This window comes from Cynocephalus volans, chromosome 11 (assembly GCF_027409185.1).
Source record: "Cynocephalus volans isolate mCynVol1 chromosome 11, mCynVol1.pri, whole genome shotgun sequence".
NCBI lineage: Eukaryota > Metazoa > Chordata > Mammalia > Dermoptera > Cynocephalidae > Cynocephalus > Cynocephalus volans.
The window spans coordinates 28,141,254-28,161,829 of NC_084470.1; the positions used below are offsets into that span (position 1 = coordinate 28,141,254).

At 38.2% G+C, this 20,576-nt stretch overlaps 1 protein-coding gene across 2 annotated transcripts in view; it reads right to left on the reverse strand.

Annotated features, from left to right (window-relative positions):
• Positions 1 to 20,576, reverse strand: part of COL6A5 (collagen type VI alpha 5 chain) — an 89,610-nt gene that overhangs the window by 17,514 nt on the left and 51,520 nt on the right. For both annotated transcript variants that reach the window (XM_063114881.1, XM_063114883.1), the window contains exons 31-36: positions 18,202 to 18,213; positions 15,736 to 16,223; positions 11,374 to 11,467; positions 10,171 to 10,830; positions 7,632 to 7,719; positions 5,231 to 5,439 (exon numbers count right to left, since the gene is read on the reverse strand). In XM_063114881.1, the coding sequence (XP_062970951.1) occupies positions 5,231 to 5,439; positions 7,632 to 7,719; positions 10,171 to 10,830; positions 11,374 to 11,467; positions 15,736 to 16,223; positions 18,202 to 18,213 (1,551 nt within the window). The remainder of the gene's footprint in view (positions 1 to 5,230; positions 5,440 to 7,631; positions 7,720 to 10,170; positions 10,831 to 11,373; positions 11,468 to 15,735; positions 16,224 to 18,201; positions 18,214 to 20,576) is intronic.

The window sequence follows — 20,576 nt, forward strand, 5'->3', positions numbered from 1 at the left end:
ATACAGAAGCAGCCTCTGTGTACATTTGAATTTAGATAACCCACATAAACCAAACTCTCAGTTCACCTTGGTCTTGCCCACATGTAAAATCTTCAAGGAAGACAACCAAAACTATAATGACAGTATTTATAGGAAATTCTCAACCAAAAGTAAATCCAACAACCTCGATCTACAGTTTAAAATAAAGTAACAGGAGATAACTTATCCCCCAGAGATCATTAAGATGGTTGAGATTTCCTGAAGATTTCATGAAATATGTCATTAAAATTCAGGCATGACCACGATTCTACTACTCCTCTCTTTAGAAAGTGTACTGATAGGAAAGTAAAACATTCAGTGCTGTTCCATGGATGACTCAGAAGCCAACTCTGCTGCAGTTAATTCCAGCACAGATTTAAATTTAGAAGAAGATACACATTCAAGTTTAAAATGACAGCAAAAATTAGAAGTGAGCTAAGTGTCCAAAAAGAGGTAAATGGTTAAATACATTCACTCATTGAAAGGAAAATTGGGAGGACATTTAGAAAAATCAGTGTGGAGCTTACAGCAATGTGGAAAATGTTATGACATAATGTTATGTGAAAAGCAGGATTTGCAATTGAACAAACCTATATAAACCTATCTGCCCACAGGAAACAAAGAATGTATTCCACACTGAAAATAGCTCAGCTTGCTAAATTGTTTAATTTGAGTCTTTGCATTCAAATTTTAATATGGTACGATAGTACTTTCAAAATTTTTAAGAATTAGTAGAATCCTGGAAGTGTAATGAGGAAACAGCAGAAAGGATGTAGAGGTTGTGAGTCTCTATAGTGAGTATGCTAGTTCCATAATCTTGGGGGCTTGAGGTTTCTTCTAAAACAGGGTTTAACAGTCTGATGAACGTTCTTTGTTGTGAGGGGCTGTCCTGTGCATTGTAGGATGTTTAGCAGCATCCCTGACCTCTATTCACTAGATGCCAGTAGCAGCATCCAGTTGTGACAGTAAAAAATGTCCCCAGACATTGCAATACGTCCCCTGGGGTGGGGTACACAGAATCACCCCCAAGTGAGTTTGCACCAGGTGATTACTAAATACCCTTCCAGCTCTATTATCCTGTGATTGATTCAAAGTCAAAAGATATACGAGTATATTGGCTTTTTAAAGGATGATATCTAAATTAGAATAAGATTAAAGTTAGAAAAACAAAACCAGCGCACGTTCCCTTGAGCACAACTCCAGCCTAGTCTGAAGGGGCAAGTGTTGCTTCTCATTTCTTAATGAATTCATCGAAAAGAATATCAGTTGATGTTTTCCTAAGGCCTGGGGCTGCTTAAAGCTTGGAGCAAGCTCTAGGCCGAGTTTGGGTTGATATTTAACATTTATTACAAATTATCTGCCCTCCTTTAATCTTGAAAGTAGACTAGCTGTATCTTAAACATTGCTTAATACAGCATCTTTAACGAAAGTGCTAGGCTTGCCAGTGGGTCAACAGGTGCAATTTAATTAGAATGAAACTACCCATTCTTTATTACATAATTCCAAAACCAAAGTGCTTTCCACTGGTAAGTAATTAGGAGGGACTGCATTTTGCAAGAGATTTCTATAGTGCAGATGTTGTAGTCAAAATGCCTGCTAGTATCTCTAGATAGTCTCTACATATTTAGATCTTAAGAATATTTTGTTAGATAGATGGACAGATGGCTAGATGGATGTTCTTGAATGACTAAAATGAAATTATTACCCAGTTCACCTGGAACCCTTTGGAAACATGACTTCTCACTTCTTTACTGTGATACCAGATACCTAATTGCTTTCAGCTCCATTGAGAACACAAACCAAATTTGGCACACTAAAGTGCACTGATTCTCAAACTTCAGCCTACATCAGAATCACCTGTGCTGCTTGTTAAAACCCAGACTGCTGAGCCCCAGACCCAGAATTTCTGATTCATTAGGCTTGGGATGAGTGTTGAGAATCTGCATTCCTCACAAGTTCCCAGGATGCTGCTGGGAACCACACTTTGAGAACCCCTGGGACAGTTGACCTCAAACTTGAGGGCATACAAAAATTATTTGTGGTGGTTTATAAAGCTTGCAGTTTTCTCCTTCACATTCACACCCCTAAATATGAAGCAGCAGTTCTGAGGAGGGCTTAGGAATCTGTGCTTACGATGGACTTCCAGGTAATTCTGATACAGGTATCCTTGGGATGCTTTCAGAAATGGAGAGGGCCAGGAAAAATGATGGAATTCCATATAAACTCAATTTAGATCAGAGCAGGGTGAAAGTAGCAGAGGGAGAGTCATAGGTCAGGAGACAGTGGCTGTGCTTCTTGTGAGAGGGTGGCACACAGCTCACTGCCAGCCCACAGGGCTCTGGGAACTATAAATTTCTTAGACAGTTAAGGTTCCTGACTTCCCCCAAGACTCTAAGTTCAAGGGCAGAAGGATCAGCCATCAACCATAAGAATCACTTTATAATGAGTAACAAACACAGCATATGGAGGTGCTTATGAAAGTTATCAACCTTTTATTTGCGCAAAACATCTGGAACTTATCAAAGCTCGTCTCTTAGCGACTGAATAAAATATTTGAGCCACAGTTTACTCTGCAAAATGACAGCACATTATATAGAAAGTTCTCGGTAGTTTTTGGCAACTGGCTAAAGATGATTTAGAAAAAAAAGGAATGGCACAAAGTCCCTAGAAAACACTCATGATCTGAGACTAAGATTTATTTTACAGATAAAATACATATACGTTATCCTTAGGTCTGAAACACTGTCTGTTCCAGCTATCCCAACCTGACATAATCCTCCCTGGAGCTCCCAGCATACTTCAACCTGCTGCTGGGGAATTGGATGGGGTGGGATTTACATTATTGTTCCTGATAGAGCTGTGAACGATTATTTCTTCAGCCGAATTGGACCTTATGCTGGCTACAAGTATCTTGATTCTCAGACATCTAACAGACCAAATGAAAAGGCCCCTCTTTTACTACATTAACGATGGCTACAAAGATGACTTCCTTCCTTCCTTCCTTTTTCTGTCTTTTTTTCCCCTTCAAATATCCAGTCATACTTTTCTTTCCTAAAAAGTTTCATACTTTGAATTATTATACCTTAGAATGATCACCTGTAACAAAGCTACCACAAATGACAATTTGATATTCTAACACTCTTCCAAAACTCCTGTTCTTCTTAAACCAAAACCTAATAAATCTTTGTGTCTTGAGAACCGTTGGAATTCCCGTGTTATTAAAATGAACACCCAAATTAATAACATCCATTAAAATAACAAATATTTCATTCTCTTCTTTAGGTTATATCTACATGAGAATAAAAAATTGTTTTATTGTTGTTTTTTACTGTGGAGTTCTGAAAATTTGTGCATTCTAGATATGAGTCCTTCGTCAGATATGTAATATGCATGTCACATTCTTCCAGTCAGTGCCTTGTTTTTCATCCTCTTCATGAGGTCTTTGGCAGAGAAAAATTTTAATTTTGATGAAGTCCCATTTATCAATTGTTTTCATCTATGTTTCGTGCTTTTGGTATAAAATTTAAGAACATTTCACCAAGTTCTTTTTTTTTTTGTCTTTTTCGTGACCGGCACTCAGCCAGTGAGTGCACCGGCCATTCCCATATAGGATCCGAACCCGCGGCGGGAGCGTCGCTGCGCTCCCAAGCGCCGCACTCTCCCTAGTGCGCCACGGAGAGCGTGGCTTCACCGAGTTCTAAATCCTGAATGTTTTCTCTTATGCTTTCTTCTAAAAGTTTTAGAGTTTTACATTTAAATAGATGATCCACTTTTTTTTAAAGTATTTTTTTTCCTGTTTTTCAGATTGTGTAATTTCTATTGTTCTATCACGTTTACTGATTTTTATATGTTTTCTTCTTTTTGTTGATGAGCCCATTGAGAGTTTTAATTTTTTCATTGTAATTTTCATTTATTAAATTTCCATTTGTTTCTTCTTTATATTTTCTATTTCTTTGCTGAGATTTTCTATGTTTTATTCATTTCAAGTGTGTAATTATTTGTTGAAGCATTTTTATAAGTGAAGCTGTAAAATCCTATCAGATAATTCTAATATCTATGTCATCTTCAGTGCTGGCATTTACAGATTATGTTTTTTCATTTATGATCTTCCTGGATCTTGGTATGATGATGACTTACTTTATATTGAAAACTGGACATTGTGTATTATAAGACTTCGGATCTTGTTTAAAAAAAGTTGTTTTAACTGAAAGTCATTTTTAGTATAGTTTTCCTCGGGGCCATTCTCCCTTCTACTTTTGGAGGAAAGCACAGTATTTTGTTTAAATATTTCTGAAAGCTGAAAATAAATTATTTCACTGTCTTTTTTCAAATTAACCTGGCATTTCTTCTATAAACATTCAGTGGTGCAACAAAATGGTTCATTAATTATATAAGGTTGGACTGGAGAAATCTGTCTTAATTAAATTGTAATGTTGCAAAATCTAAAGGGATGAAAGAAGATCAATAAAAGCGAAGCCAGAAAAACAAACAAAAATTGTTTTAACTAAAAAAAATACACGCTTGAGTGCCTTGATGCCATGTTACTACATATATCCAATTTTATTGCATCAGTTCTTTTTTAAGCTAAGATGCCTTATTTTTCAACTAATGATTGACTTTTTTTATTCTTAATGGCAGCTTCTACAATGCTAAGTTTAGCTGTTTAAAGACAAAGTTCAAATATTTATATTTCAGAAATAGTTATTGGAACATAATGTTAAACCCAAGAAGAAGAAAATGTATCCAAGGAAGCTATTAAGAATGAACATTATAAAACAGTGGCAGAGTTTATGCTTTATCATTTCTGGGTATCTCAAAAATAAAACTTATACCTTCTCATATAATCACAAATTCTAGGGCACTGGCCAGGCTTACTTTTTAAAGTGATTTTAATCCCTCCTTTGCTCTATTCTTCTCTATATTGCCTCCTTCTATATCATATTAACCTTCTAATTTGTCAATTCTAGAGAAATCTTGTTTGGTGAGACTATCAGGACATTTCTGAGAGCTTAAATCAGTGACCTCCCTAGTAGGGCTTATTACCCTTTACTTCTCCAATTTCAATAAAAGCAGAAATTGGAGCCACCATCTTGAGCTTGAAAAAAATAGTTGCTTTAGATACCAGTATTAACATATTTGATTCTCTACTAGACTTAAAAGATGAAGATCCAGGCTATTTAAAAATTTCCAACATGATTTTTCATTTCCTTACCAGAAATGAGATGTGCAACTTTCGCAGACTCTTGATTTTTTTCATAATTAGCCACTAATTTCTGTGGCTCAAATATTTGGCTTGGAATGTGAAGAAAACGGTCACCTTCATTGCCTTCCAACACAAGAGATGAGTGTCTCTCAGCTCTTGATTTCTGGCTGTTGAAGCTGTCGTCACCTGGAGAAACCTCATGTAGGTCAGCAGCAAATCTAGAAGAAAAATAGGAAAATTTTAAATGAGTTCAGGTAACTTTGGAGAATGCAAATAAAATATTCCAACAATTTAATCTAGTTATTTAATTATTTCTTAAAATAGAAACAATTGGGTAGTAAAAAAAATCTTAATTCATCTCAATCAAATAAGGTTTATTAAGATTCATCATACATGTTATTTTTTAAAAACTCCAATAAATAAAGAAAATCCTTCCTTTTCCCACATCTGCTTATGTAGCCTATGAATAAACCAAGTTTGATGTGTGCAGAGTTTTACATAAATGACAAGAAACTGAATCAGGTTATTTGGAACAAACTTATTATGTCTCAGATTGATAACCATCACCAGAGAAAATATTAAAAATCATCACTTAATTTACCAAGCACGGCTCTGAGAAGAAGAAAATATAAAACATATCCCATGGATCAGTGTCTCTTAAAATGGTGTCTGCATTTATATTCTTAGCAGTTGAAGAGTTCTCTGTGATAATTTCGTGTTTTTATTTAGATGAAGATGGAAAACATATTCAATACAAGCTTATCCTCAATAATGTAATTTCAGTGTCTGTGTTTGCATTTTTGTTTGACATTGATGTTGGGCACCCAGTAGTACTACTTTAACCATTGGGAGTTAATGAGGAAAGGAAAAAAAGCCAAATGTAATACATGAATACTATATTCACAGCAAGCAAAAGCCAAATGACAACATGACACACTGTATGAAGGATAACTCTGCAGCAGTGGAGGTTAAGGTAAGCGGTGAGGAACCAAGTCATCATGAAATAGAGCAGGCAAGCTGAACTCAGAGGTACCACTGCAGCATGCACCATATTTTACGTACCAATAGGTATCGTAGTTTTTGGTTTTCAGGGATTAGATTTTGGCAAGGCAGAATCATCCATTACATTAAATTGGTGTTGAAAATTTTTGTCTGTTTGTTTGGATTTGATGTATAAACTTGTTTTGGTTAAATAGCTGCATAAGAACTATAAAGTATATGGCATTTATAGCTAGATTTATGTTTGTACATGTTTAAATAACATTAAAATATTTTGTCTGCAGACCTATAAGAATTGGTTTTCCTTTCAATGACTTTATGGCTTTTCAAAGTCAGGAAGCACTGCTTCATATGACATCAGTGCCATATCGTCCTTCAGAAGGTGCTGGCTGCTGGGTACTTCCCTGCTACACTCCCAAGTAAATGACATCTAACACTAAGGAACATATACTTGCATGAGTCCTGGGGAGTTCCTTTTCTTGCCATTTTGCTTCTGGATGTATGTAAGAGGACTTATCTGTTTGGAGATGCTCTTTTGCTTAATTGCGGTCTGCGAGATGGGGTAATTATGGGCCTAAATCTTGGCTTTCACAAGGCTGCAGTTGAAGATCCAAGCTGGGTGAAGTACACAAAGAAAAGCAGAGAGCTTCCACAATGGGCACTCTCACTCTGCTTGAGGCTCAAGATTCATTCAGATTAATTATATTTTTATTTAGGATCTAATATTAAGGAAAATTATTTACACATGCAATTATACTGTGGGGCCTTTTGTGCTATGTGTTGGGGATGAAATAATGAATTACATGCAGCCTCAGACTTTGGTGAGATAAGACATTGGGATACACTGTAATAAGTGCCTCAGCAGAGGTATAAAAATGGTACAGAAAAAGAGGGCTGTGGATTTTGACTGGGAGTACAGATCAACTTCCAAGACAGCTTCCAAACAGCTTCGTCAGTCATGAAAGAAGGTAGGGGCTTCACTGGAAGGCACAGATTCCCAGGCAATGTGAGCAGAGACCCAGGGTGGGGGTTGGGGGGGGAACCGCATAGTTCACAGGAGGCAAACGAGAGTCCAGAGCAGCCAGAACTCAGCGCCTCACAGGGGAGAGAAATGGGAAGTGAGGTTGAAGATAAAATGTGGGTTCTATTCTGGGATAAATTTCTATATAGAAATTTCTGAGGAAACCACAAGTTTAAAGGCAAAATTGTAATAAAGCTCACAATGTTATAAAAACATAAAACCAGAAGGCATGCCTGATATGTAGCTTCTGCTACAGAAAATGGAATACATGAAAGCCTTTACTTCAGAGACCTCATCAGCTCCCCCAACCTAATAACCTGCCATCAGCCAGTTTATGCAGCCATCAGTCAATTAACAGTCACTTGTAAACGTAAGAGTTTTCCAACTCACTGGAGATAGCCATTTTGATTATCTTCTTCTAAATTAATGAGTCTACATGCTTTCTCCAGCATCGGTGGTGGGTACTGATTGAATCCTCCTATTGAGAGAACAAAGTTAGATTTTAAAGCTAGAAAGTCTGATTGCTATGTAAAGAGAATTCCAACAGGAATCCTCCTGAAGCAATAAATGTCACTAACGTATTTCAGCGATATTTGGCTGGGGTAAAAACAGAAAATAGTAGCAACTAGAAATAGCATTCAAAACTTGATTTCAGGGTGTTTTCACAGCCAAAGAATTACCAGGGTTATAGCAACAGACCTCCTCAACTTGTCCATCTAGGGGTTAATTGTGACCCAGGGACACATGATTTCCACATGCTCAGGCTAACATAATCTAAGAGATATTCTGTTCTGACTCTCTACACCTTTTTCATTCAGACTTATGCTACTGGATCAAATCATATCCAGTAGCACAAATCTGAATAGCTTACAGGTTTAATAGTATGCCCCTGTATCATCTTCCTGATGTTGTTCTGTAAGTTGTGGAATATTGAGCAGTACGTTATTTTTCCCCCTCATTTAGAAAAATGAATAGTTTTCAGTTAAAGAGGCCTTTCATGATTGAATGATGCAAGACTGTATGCAAGTATCTCAGAGAATGTCTGTAGTTTTATAATAATCACATTTCTCTGATTCTAAGATGAGCATATATATATATGTGGGAAGAACAAACATGCCAGCACTAAAACTTGTAGAATTGGGGCCAGGAGTTTGGAAAAAATTCCTTGACGTATCAGTAGAGGAGCTTTTAACTCCTACAAACCAAGTGGTGTGGGAAAGCAGTGAACTGGATGTGTTTAACAGCATTGCTTAAGTGGCAGTCAAAAGTAAGCTAGCTCTACATAATTGTAAAGTCACTTAAGAGCTGGGCATCACCAGCTTTGAGTTAATTTGCAGTCTTTTTTAAATGCTACATTTTAGTCAATCTTGATGGCACAAAGAACAATACTGCATGGGAAAAGATGGATATCAATAACTCTTAGTAGCTCACAAGAGTCAAATTCTGAATGAGAAGAAGTGTTAGAAATGCCTTAACCAGTCTATTTCACATATATTTCCTTATATTCAGGCACAGAAATGATATATGGAAATATATATATATATAAAAAAAGCTCTTTCAATTACTATAAAATAAACAACTCTAACAGGAGAGTTGGTATCAAAATTTAATTGAAAGCTTTTTTTTCTTCCTTTTTACATCATAAATTTAGGGGCATCTTAAATTTAAAGAAATAACATGGTATTCCCAAGAGGGCAGTTATTGGATTCTCCGGTTGAATATGAGTCACAGGAGAAAGGTGGAGCTCTCCCTGCAACGAAGAGTAAACTCTCAGGACATTATCACTGTGGTGGTGATGGCAGATTCCTTGAATACCAGGGAGGCTTGGGATTGTTCCAGCAGAATCTAGCTCTGAATTTGTCAGATTCCCAGAAAGAGCAGGTTCAGCTCTAATTCTACGGGATCTTCTAGAGCAGGGGTTCTCAGCCTCAGTGCTATTGACATTTGGGGCTGGATTATTCTTTGGAGTGGGGTCTCTATTGTGAATTGTAAGATGTTTAGCAGCACCCCTGGCCTCTGCCTAGTTGACGATAGTAGCACTCTCAAGTTGTGACAAACAAAAAATGTCTCCAGACATTTCCAAATGTCCAAATGTTCCAAATTAGGGGGTAAATCATTCCTGGCTGAGAATGATTCCTCTAGAAGAGCAATTTGAGAGTTTTCTCAAACTCTTTGTGGTAGATGACAAGATATTTTTATTTCTAATTCTTTGCTGATTGATACTTTTGGTCTAAATCCTGTCAAGTTGCTTTCAACGTTGCTAGATGCTTACTCTCAATTTTTGTATTTATCTCTTCCCAGATCAATTTGTGGGCTGACTGGCACCCATACAATAGGTGACACTTTGTAGTGCATTGGCCTAGAACCATACTATTCAAAATGTGACCCATGAGCCAGCAGCATTGACATCACTAGGGTGCCTGTTAGATGTGCAAAAATCTCAGGCTTCACACTAGACATACTGAATCAGAACCTGCATTTTAACAAGATTTCTAGGTGACGTGTAAGTTCACACTCTTTGGGAGGAGCACAAAACAGTGCCATCTTTACACCTGACACAGGGTAGACCAAGTTGGAAATAAATCAGGTGTAGCAGGTAAAACTTTTATTTAAATGCTCATTCTGGAGACTATCTAAAAGCTGTTAGAACTTCTTCAGCTTGAACAAGTGTAACTTAGGAGACCTCCAGTCACTGTGCTTTCTAGTGCTGAGATTTTGGCGAAGAGACACTCTACCATGAAAAAGGTGTCATCATTTTATGACCAGGCCACAAACAGGGTATAACCAGGATATGTTCCACCCCGCCCCATCTCACCTTCTAATTCATATATTTGGATTAGCTGTAGGCATAAAGATATGTTAGGTTATCAATACTAATAATAAGTACTAGCTTACTAAAACAAAGGAAAAGAACTAAATAATTACTTACGTCTGACTGAGTATATGAATGGCTTTAAGAACTTCACAATATAATCCAGATCTGGTTTATGCATTTTCCCAAGCTGTATCAGATGGTGATCAAGTGGGTGGCTGGCTAACTCTTCCATGTCATTCTTCTGTGTAGAGCCCAGAGAAATCACAAATATGACATAGCCTTGACACTTGGCCCTCAAAGCCACATTCTTCACAAATTCCTTTCTCTCATGATTTTCTCCAGCTGAGATTACAAAGATGACCTTGTGTTTTCTTAGGTTGGGTGTGCCTGAGAAGATATTTTCCATGGTCCACAGTAGGGCACGACCAATGGTGGCTTCTCCATCTAGCTGTTGAAGGGAAGTCTGGATGTGGTCCTTCATGAGGACTTGGTTGTCATAGGTTGTAAACTCAAACTCTGTTTTCACTGTACCAGTCTTTCTCCTGGAGCTACCCCAAGGAGAATAGCTCAACAAGGCAATCCTATCACCAGAATCGGAGACTAAAGGGTTTGAAGCAATGTTGAAGATATCAATCACTGAGCTCACCAAGGTTTTCATGGCCTTAAACTCATCATTTGCTATATTCCGAGAATTGTCTAAGAGGAAGGCTACATCCATGTTTGAATTCTCAGGTAAGAAAACCTCTTCAGCACAAGCATTTGGAAAACATTTATCTGAAAACACACAGAGAGACATATCCTTTGTTCAGTGTTGGCACAACACCACATCGTTGTTTGAGATCTTCTCCGAATAATTCAGTGACTAATTACCAAGAATTAATAATCTGATAAATACCTCTTCAATCTTATATTACTTAAATGAATGAGGAGTTTTCAATGTTCCAGTATTTCTGTGGCAACTAGCAGACAATTTGGGGAGGTCTTTGTTGAAAACAGATGTAGGTAGCATGTATACTTGAAGTCTACGCGTCATGTCCAAACTCATTTAGAAAATATTTTAGTATTTTAGAGGCTTTTGATACAAACTACCAAATTGTCTTCAGGAAAGGCTACATCATTTGGGATAATCTTCCGAACCAATTTTTACATTCTATGGAAACCTCCAAAATTAAAGAGATTGAAACTCTAACAGATGGTGTTGAAAAACTGAAAATAAAGCCTACAGTCAAAAATAGAAACCTCTGATAAAGCTAGATCCAATAACTTACGCAGAAGTCGTTGAAGCTTTTCAGCACAGAAAATTCTCATCGGCCTTACCATAGCAAAGTGTACAGCGCTGAAGCCTTTCTAACGGTTCACCTTCCCCATCTGGAAGAACAGGAATCACCTGAAATGCTCCAGTGTTGTCAAACTGCATTGAGAAGAAGTAGATGCTTGGATGCTTGTTTCCGTTAGTCATCACCAGCAAGCCATCGTGCACCCACTTTAAGGATTAGTTTGGAAAACACCCAACTGATCACTGTTACCTTCCATGATAGCTCTTTGCTCTGTTCAGTGCATCTTTTTCTACACTTACACAATCCCCTTTTCATCCTAAACGTAACTCCAAAAAGTATGTACAGAATAAGTATCAGCATCCCTATTTTACAATGAGAAAACTGCTACAAGATAACCTGACCCGATAAACTCACTGAGGCAAGTATTAAGATCTGTTATTTCCAAGCTAGCAATGTTGGACTGATTTTTTTATATGCATCTGATTATGCACCAGCTGGTTGTATACCACGTACCAGCTCCTGAAGTTGGGCCCTGCAGATGTTTAATTCACCACTTCCCTTTGGTCTGTTGAGGCAGTGATCCTAACTATTTCCATTCCACTATCTAGAAGAAGGATCATCTTTCAGATGTCAAGTGGAGCTTCCCAATCACAATTCCAATTAAAAATCTATTTCAAAAGGCAGTAGACAGAAGACACTAAGTTGATTCAAAATTCTTGGTAGTATGCTGCCTGAATTCACCCACTTCTTGATTACTTTTTTGTTTTAATACTCACTGAAATGGACAATATATAGCATTCATTCATTCATTCAGTGAGTCAATAACTATTTATTGGGCTTTTGGAAGGCACCATGCAAGGCAGACACTTTTATTATGTTGAAATAAATCTATCGTTCCCAGGTGGTGGTGAGGGAATCTCTCAACCCACAAAGATGCTCATGCTTTTTCTTTCTCCCTCAGTAAATTAAAGGGTTAGAAAAGTCATACCCTCTGTTTTTCTGTAAAGTGCTGAGTGAGCATTCGAAAATATTTATGATCATTCCAACGTGGTGGTTAGAAAGTATTTACTACATTTCTACTCTCTACTTTTATGAGATTGGATGTTTTGGGTGTTATTTTATATTTAACCTTGTTGATACCCCAGGTAAAGATTAAATGCTCGATTGGTAAACCCAGAAAGTTTATCCATAGGAGTAAACCACATGCTCTTCGTTCTTTCATTCATTCATTTGTTCAACATATTCATTGAATACCTACAAAGTTATAGGTACAGTTCTAGGTGCTGGGGATACAGAAATGAACAAAACAGATAAAACCTCTATCTTGCATTCTAGTGGGGAGAGATATACCACAAACACAATAAATAAGTAAATTAGTATGTTGGAAAGTAGTGATTTTCATAGAAAAAATGAAGCCTGGTCATAAGGATGGGAAATGTTGGGATAACAATGAAATAGAATCCATTGAGAAAGTAACATTTAAGCACATCTCAAAGGAGGAGACAGGAAGGATTCATATGGGGGGAGGAGATTTTCTGGCATAGGGAATAGTCAGGCCAAGGCTCTGGGGAAACAGGGGGTGTGCCTGGCTTGTTTGAGGATCTGTGGGAGGACACTGTGCCTGGGATGGAGTGAGAGCAAGGGAAGTAGGAAGTGAGGTCAGAGAAATAATAAGAGGGTTTGGGGAGCAGATCATTTAGAGTCTTGCAGGCTGTTGTAAAAACCTTAGCTTTAACTCTGAGAGTAACGAGGAGGTGCTGAAGGGTTTTGAGCAGAAGAATAACCTGGTGGCTTAGGGTGTAAAAAGATTACTCTGGATGCTGTGTTGAGACAGACTGCAGCAGGGTGAAAAGAGATGTGAGGACACTGATGAAAAGGCGGTCGCAAAGTACAGGCAAGAGATGATGCTGGAAAAAAAAAGACATAATTGTGGTTTGAATCACGGTGTCCAAGGTGAAGGTGCTAAGAAGTCGTCAAATTCTGGATATATATTTCGTGCTAATAATAGTAATATTACTACTTACACTTAATACTAGTACTTAAGCACTAAATACTAAGTATTTACTAATAAATACTGATATACTTGGGTGTGTGCATACATATACATACTTTAGTATTTACACACTTGTATATACTAAGTTAAGGATGTAGAATGTAAGAAAAGCTGGGGAATCAAGGAAAACTGCAAATAGAAGGATGAAGTTTTTATTAACAGATGAAAAAAGCTGTATGTGGAGCAAGTTTTGGGGAGAAAATCAGGAGCTTCATTTTGAACCTTGTAAGTTTGAAATATCCATTAGACATGCAAGTGGAAGTGTTCTTCATTTGTTTCTTTCTTTGTTTTATTAAAGCATAATTGATTATACACACTTGTGGGGTACAGAGTTGAATTTCAACATCTGTGTACAATGTGTGAAGATCAAATCAGGAAAATTAGCATATTCATCATGATAAAATGTAATCGTTCCTTGTGTCCACTAACCAATTTCTTGCTAATTTCCTTCTACCTCCCCCTTTCCCACCTCTAATAACCACAGTTCTGTTCTCTGCTTCTGAAAGTGCAACATATAACTGTGGTTTCCTTCCTTCCTTCCTTCCTTTCTTCTTTCTTTCATTTTTTAGCTCCCACATATAAGTGAGGACATGCAGTATTTCCCTTTCTGTGCCTGGCTTGTTTTGCAGGTGGAAGTGTTGAGTAAGCTGTCGTGTATATGAATTTAGAGTTTAGGGACATGGTCTAGAAGGCAGATACAAGTGTATACCATTGAGGGTATTGAAAACCATGAGTCTGGATGAGAGCGTCAAGATATTGAATATAGATAGAGAGGAGGGCTAAGAAATGGGCTTGGGGCATTGCCAACATTTTGAGGTCAGGGAGATGAAGAGGAATCATAACACTAGACTGAGAAGGAGCAACTAATGAGGTAGGAGAAAACCCAGGAAATGGGGTACGCTGAAAGTCGGTGAAAAAAAAAAAAACATTTCTGAGAAAAGGGTGGGTCAACGATGTCTCATACTGCTAAGGAGTCAAGTGAGCTGAGGACAAGAATCAATCACTGGGTGCAGAAACTTGGAGATCTCTGGCAACCTTGACAGAGCAATTTCAGGGGAGTAGGAGGCACAAAAACATGACTAGGGCTAGTTCAAGAAAGAATGTGAGGAGAGGCTCTGGAGAAAGCAAATACAGACAATTCCCCCCCCCCTCCCCCAGGAGATTGCTGTACTGGGAGCCAAGAAATGGGGCAGTAACTGAAAAATTGTTTCTTTTTCCCCTGCTGATTGAAATAATTCAGGCTGAGGGGCTTTAGCATAATCCTATCTGAGGATAAGGATTGAACTTGATGTCCTGTTCAGATTTCTCCTATTCTAGAATTTGATGCAGCTCTCAAAGCTGAAATGTCACTTGTCTCCCCCAAGGAGCAAAATTAAGGAGGCAGAAAAATTTGGAAAGAAAAACTGAAAACCATAGGACTTCAATTTCCTATAATCCTTTTTGCTGGGATTTGTTGTGACTCTCTCTATGGTTCCTATTTCCAAAAAATTCTTGGATATGTTAGGAACAGATTGATTTTCTCCATATTACAGAGGGATTCTTTTTCTCTTTACAGCAGAAATATGTGTATTTTTGTGGAAACAGACCTTTACAGTCTCTTGAACAACACGATGGTTTCACTCAGCTTCAGAAAAATGTATTTCATGGATAATGTGAATATATTTAAAAGTCATAGAACAGTAGATGAAGAGGTTTTTATGTTGTTTTGGGGGAAGAAGAGGAAGCATCAATCCCTTGAGAATCTGTGAGTCCAAAAGTGCTGGAACCTCTTTTGGGAAAAATGTTCATACACATCAGATGTTTTGCACAACTTTAGGGGTGCAAAGATCCCCCAGACTTCATCCATCACAGGTTAAGACCAGCTGTCCAATGAGATATAGTGAGCACATAAAAAATCTGAGAAACACCCAAAGGGAAGAGTGCTGGTAGAGCACCACATTCATGGCCCTTTACATCAGACAGACCTGAGTTCGAATCTTGATGTAGCCACTTAGTAGCTGTACAAAACTGAATAAGTCACTAGGACCCTCTGGGCCTCAGTTTCCTCACTTTGAACATGGGGATAACAACTGCACCGCTTCAGAGGGTCATGAGAATGTATGAGTGTGTATGTAAAGCTCTAGGCAGAGAGTGCCTGGCATATAAGCAGGAGCTGAGCAAATGTGGTTGCTATTATTATTGGCTGTCATTATTAGGTATTGGATTTCATGAACAATGACCACAATACAGCTGTAAAAATTGAAAAAAGGAACAAGAAGCCACATGTCTCCCCGACTCCCCACCACTCCCACCCACCCCTCCCAATACCACTGTCTTAAAAATAAAGAAGTTGCCAAAGGAAATGCTTACCCCAAAAGCTTCATCAAGGAAAACTCTTTCATTAAAAGCAAAGACTGCCGGACTGATATCTAGGGCATTAAACTCCATGGTGGCCGTGAGGATGGATGACCTACTGTCCGCTCGCCCATTGCTGAAAAACACCGCAACTCTCCTCACATTGGCTCCTGCATATGTCCGCTTGAAAACATTGCGGGCCACAAACCTCATCGCATTACCAATGTCTTGAGCCTCTGTGGGAATTTGATAATTTACTTGGGAAAGAAGCTGGAGGAGTTGCTTCTTGTTATGGTAGTCGGACCAACGGATGCGATAGCTGGTGCCTGAATCATAGGAAACGACAGCAACTCTTGCTCCCACGGGACAATTATTTTCCCTGATATTAAGGTCATTGACAATGGAAGTGATGATGTCCCTTGTTTCGTTAAATCTCTGTTCTGTGGTACCAGAGGACTGGTCCAAGGCAAATACCAGCTCTGTTGGATACACTGGACACTTTTCTACAAAAAAAAAAAAAAAAAAAGCAAAAGTATTAAGTTATTTCAGCGAATCAAAACGTTTCCCACACGCTTTATGCCAGTGAAGTTGGTCCACACCAAGGTGAAGCAAATGCTCACTTAGCTCTAGAACTAGGGGCACCCACATGCAAAGGAAAGAAGGGCATCTGCTTTGTAAACATGAAGGCGTTATATAAAGGTAGAGCATTAATATGTGGCCATTCAGTGCTCAGACTTCACAGCCCACCACTAGTCTACTATTTAAAAGGAAATTGGTAGATTTTTAGCTGATGGAACTGTTCTGTATCCTGACTGGGGTAGTGGTTACATGAATCTATGCATATGATAAAACTGAATGCACAAAAAAGTGAATTTGACTGTAAATTTTAAGACAATAATAAAAGCAAATAATACTTTGTTGGGGATTTTGAAAATCTTCTGTCCTCAAAAATCTTAAAATGATCTATTAATGATAAAGGCAGTTGTAATTTTTCATCCATTTACACAACAAGTATTTATTGAGTACCCACCATGTGAAACGCACTGTGACATCCACTGTGAAATGTATGTACAGATGAACCAAGTGCAGGTCTGCCCTCAAAGACCTTGTATTGGAAGAATCATTACACTATCAGGTACAGAGTGATTATTATTTGTAATGAGGATTCAGAGGACAAAGAGGCTGTTTCCCAAGAGGGGTATCTCAGGGGCTTCCTGAATGCTGGATTTTGTGAAGCCAGGGGGAAGGGAGCAGCATGAACCAGAGAAGGTTTACCATAAGCTATTAGAAAAATGGGACTGTTTGCAATTCCCAACTCAATATGAATAGTCAAATGATGGCTGAACTTCAGGAATTTTGTACAAAATCTGCCCTATGTACCAAACCTAAATTTTCAATGTTCTTATTAAAGTCTGAACACAAGAAGAGAAAAAGAATTTCTTTTAAAAATAAACACCTCCATCTGCATTGGCTGTTCCACTATCCCCAATCTGGCTAAGTCCCAAAGCACGTTGAACTAAAAACATCCCATATCCCAACCACTGTTCTTAGTAATAGAAATAGAAAAATGTTGACTTAGAGATGTGTTTTGAATCAAAGATTTTTATTGTGAAGGAATTTTAAAATGCAAAAGCTGATAATGAACAATAGAATTTTTTAAAATGAAGTATTCCTTATTTCTTAGCCCTATACTAAAAATTATTGACAAAGTGGTTGAAAAGCATCTTCAAGACTGACCTATTATTTCAGGTTCTCCTGGTAGGTGGAACCAATTTCCACTTATTTTTATTCTCTCCCTTCCCAGTTCCCAGGAGGGTACCTGATATATCCAATCCAAACCCATGAAGGTTTACTGAACACTTACCACATGCAAGGTATTTTTGGCAGAATTAAGGTGAATGGCTCCAAACTCTGGAATGAGCTCAAAGACCCTGCGGGTCTCCTTTAGCAGGCCTCTAGGAGACCAGGAGCTCTTGGATTTAACATAACCACTGGCTTCAGTGGCTTTGTCCCAAGGGATCTAAGGCGCCATGCAGCGCCGACTGCCCTGTACTCCTTAGGAAGACCATCGACGTCCATGGCCAGGGTAAGGTTGTGACAGGTGTGAATGTGGTCAGAGGAAGGAAAGGACATATCATATATCCAAGAAGCCAGTGTCAATGGATCAACACAGACAGAGCAACAGAATGTGGATCAATCACTGAATTCCCCAGCAACATGAGGGAATTCTATTCTATGAAGAAACTGAGTTCTAAACTGTGACAGGACCTAGAAAGGACAAGGTGTGAAGATGTTGGGAATCACCATTTTACAATCAGGTCAAAACCTGACATTGACAGTTACAGTCACAATCAAAAGACAGAAGTATCTGCATCAGAGGAAGACATCCTTCCTCCCACGGGGGTAAGGGTTTCTTTCAAATTGGTCTTGTCACAACTCAGTAATTATTTCAGCAAGAAGCAGTGTGGTGAGAATACTCACCTTTCCAGCAAGCTATAAAAAGGAGAAAGAGAGAAGAGTCTGTTACATTTTTGAAACACAGACTAAAAATAATCCAAAAAACACAAAATTTCAACAAAGCTTAAGATTATATTTGACTCTTATGGCAAATGAGGATAATTTGTAAGGTACGGGAAGCCAAGGTTAAAGGATTGAGGGAGCTGTCCACAGAATTTTATTAATCTGTGAAATTTCCTGACCTTTTCCCCTTGTGAGCCATGACCAACTGACTTTAGTAGGATTTTGGTTGAAACTGTAACACTGATCTCTTGTCTTAGAAGCAGAATAGTTGACCCTCTGATTAAATGGCAAGATAGCTGAAATTCAGTTTGTTCTGTTTCTTTTCTTTTCTTTTTTAATTTAATTTTATTTTGTCAGTATACAATGCGGTTGATTATTGTGGCCCATTACCGAAACCTCCCTCCCTCTTCCTCTCCCCTCTCCCTCCCAACAATGTCCTTTCTGTTCACTTGTCATATCAACTTCAAGGAATTGTAATTGTTATGTCTTCTTCCCCCCCCTGCCCCCCGGTTTATTTGTGTATTTTATTTATTTATTTTTAGCTCCCACAAATAAGTGAGAACATGTGGTATTTCTCTTTCTGTGCCTGACTCATTTCACTTAATATAATTCTCTCTAGCTCCATCCATGTTGCTGCAAATGACAGTATTTCATTCGTTTTTATAGCTGAGTAGTATTCCATTGTGTAGATATACCACATTTTCTGTATCCACTCATCTGATGATGGACATTTGGGCTGGTTCCAACTCTTAGCTATCGTAAAGAGTGCTGCGATGAACATTGGGGAACAGGTATACCTTCGACTTGATGATTTCCATTCCTCTGGGTATATTCCCAGCAGTGGGATAGCTGGGTCATATGGCAGATCTATCTGCAATTGTTTGAGGAACCTCCATACCATTTTCCATAGAGGCTGCACCATTTTGCAGTCCCACCAACAATGTATGATAGTTCCTTTTTCTCTGCAACCTCGCCAGCATTTATCATTCACAGTCTTTTGGATATTAGCCATCCTATGCAGGAGAATGAAACTAGACCCATACCTCTCACCATATGCTAAAATCAACTCAAAATGGATTAAAGAATTAAATATACATCCTGAAACAATAAAACTTCTTAAAGAAAACATAGGAGAAACAACTTCAGGAAGTAGGACTGGGTACAGACTTCATGATTACAGCCCCAAAAGCATGGGCAACCAAAGGAAAAATAAACAAATGAGATTATATCAAACTAAAAAGCTTCTGCACAGCAAAAGAAACAATTAACAGAGTTAAAAGACAACCAACAGAGTGGGAGAAAATATGTGCAAAATATACATCTGACAAAGGATTAATATCCAGAATATACAAGGAACTGAAACAACTTTACAACAAAAAAACAAGTAACCCAATTAAAAAATGGGCAAAAGAGCTAAATACGCATTTCTCAAAGGAAGATATACGAATGGCCAACAGACACATGAAAAAGTGCTCAACATCACTCAGCCTTCAGGAAATGCAAATCAAAACCACACTGAGATACCATCTGTTTTGTTTCTTTTCTGATAACCTTCTGAGGGTCATTCAGCAATGCAAGGCTAGAATATGGGGTCTAATTTTCTTCACTGATGAACACCTTGGAAACCGCTATTTTCCTGTAGAACCACAGAGGGATTTCCAAATGAACTTTGTCTTTGATTAAAATAAAAAATAAATAAATAAATAAATAAAAACACAAAAAAAACCCTCCTCTGAGTGATCTCTGCATCCAGAGAGAGGAAGGGAAAAGCCCCCAAGGGTTTCTTCTGAGCAAAACAGCATCTGGTTTCTCTAAGTGATTTTCTCTGTAAACCTGAGACAAATCAGGGCAAGTGTTGGTAAATCTTTAAAAAACCACAGGCTGACAATTTCCATGTTCAGTTTATTCAATTCCTAGGAAGCAAATGAGTCATGACAATGTAGTAAAAGATTTTATGGACTTTGGCAACACACCAGCCTTCCATCCCACTTGCCCAGCACTGTGGCCTCCATCAACCCCGTTGATGTCTTTTCTTTGTCTTAATGCTGTGGTCACTGAGATGCTGACTGCCACCAGAAAGCCAGACAACCCACAGCCTCCTCTGCATCTCAAGGCTTCAAACAGGTCCCCTCTTTCTGACTGAGCCCTCCAGGTATTCACTTTAAGCCCAGTTTCAAGGCTACTGGGTTTGAGGCTGGCAAAGCCGGGTGACTTTGGGGGAGATGACTTGACCTCTTTTACGGTATTTCCTTCTTTCTTTTTTTTTTTTCTAATTTACTTTTCTAAAAATCCTCTTTATTTATGGCCTTCCCTCTAAAACTAATCATTTGAGCCCT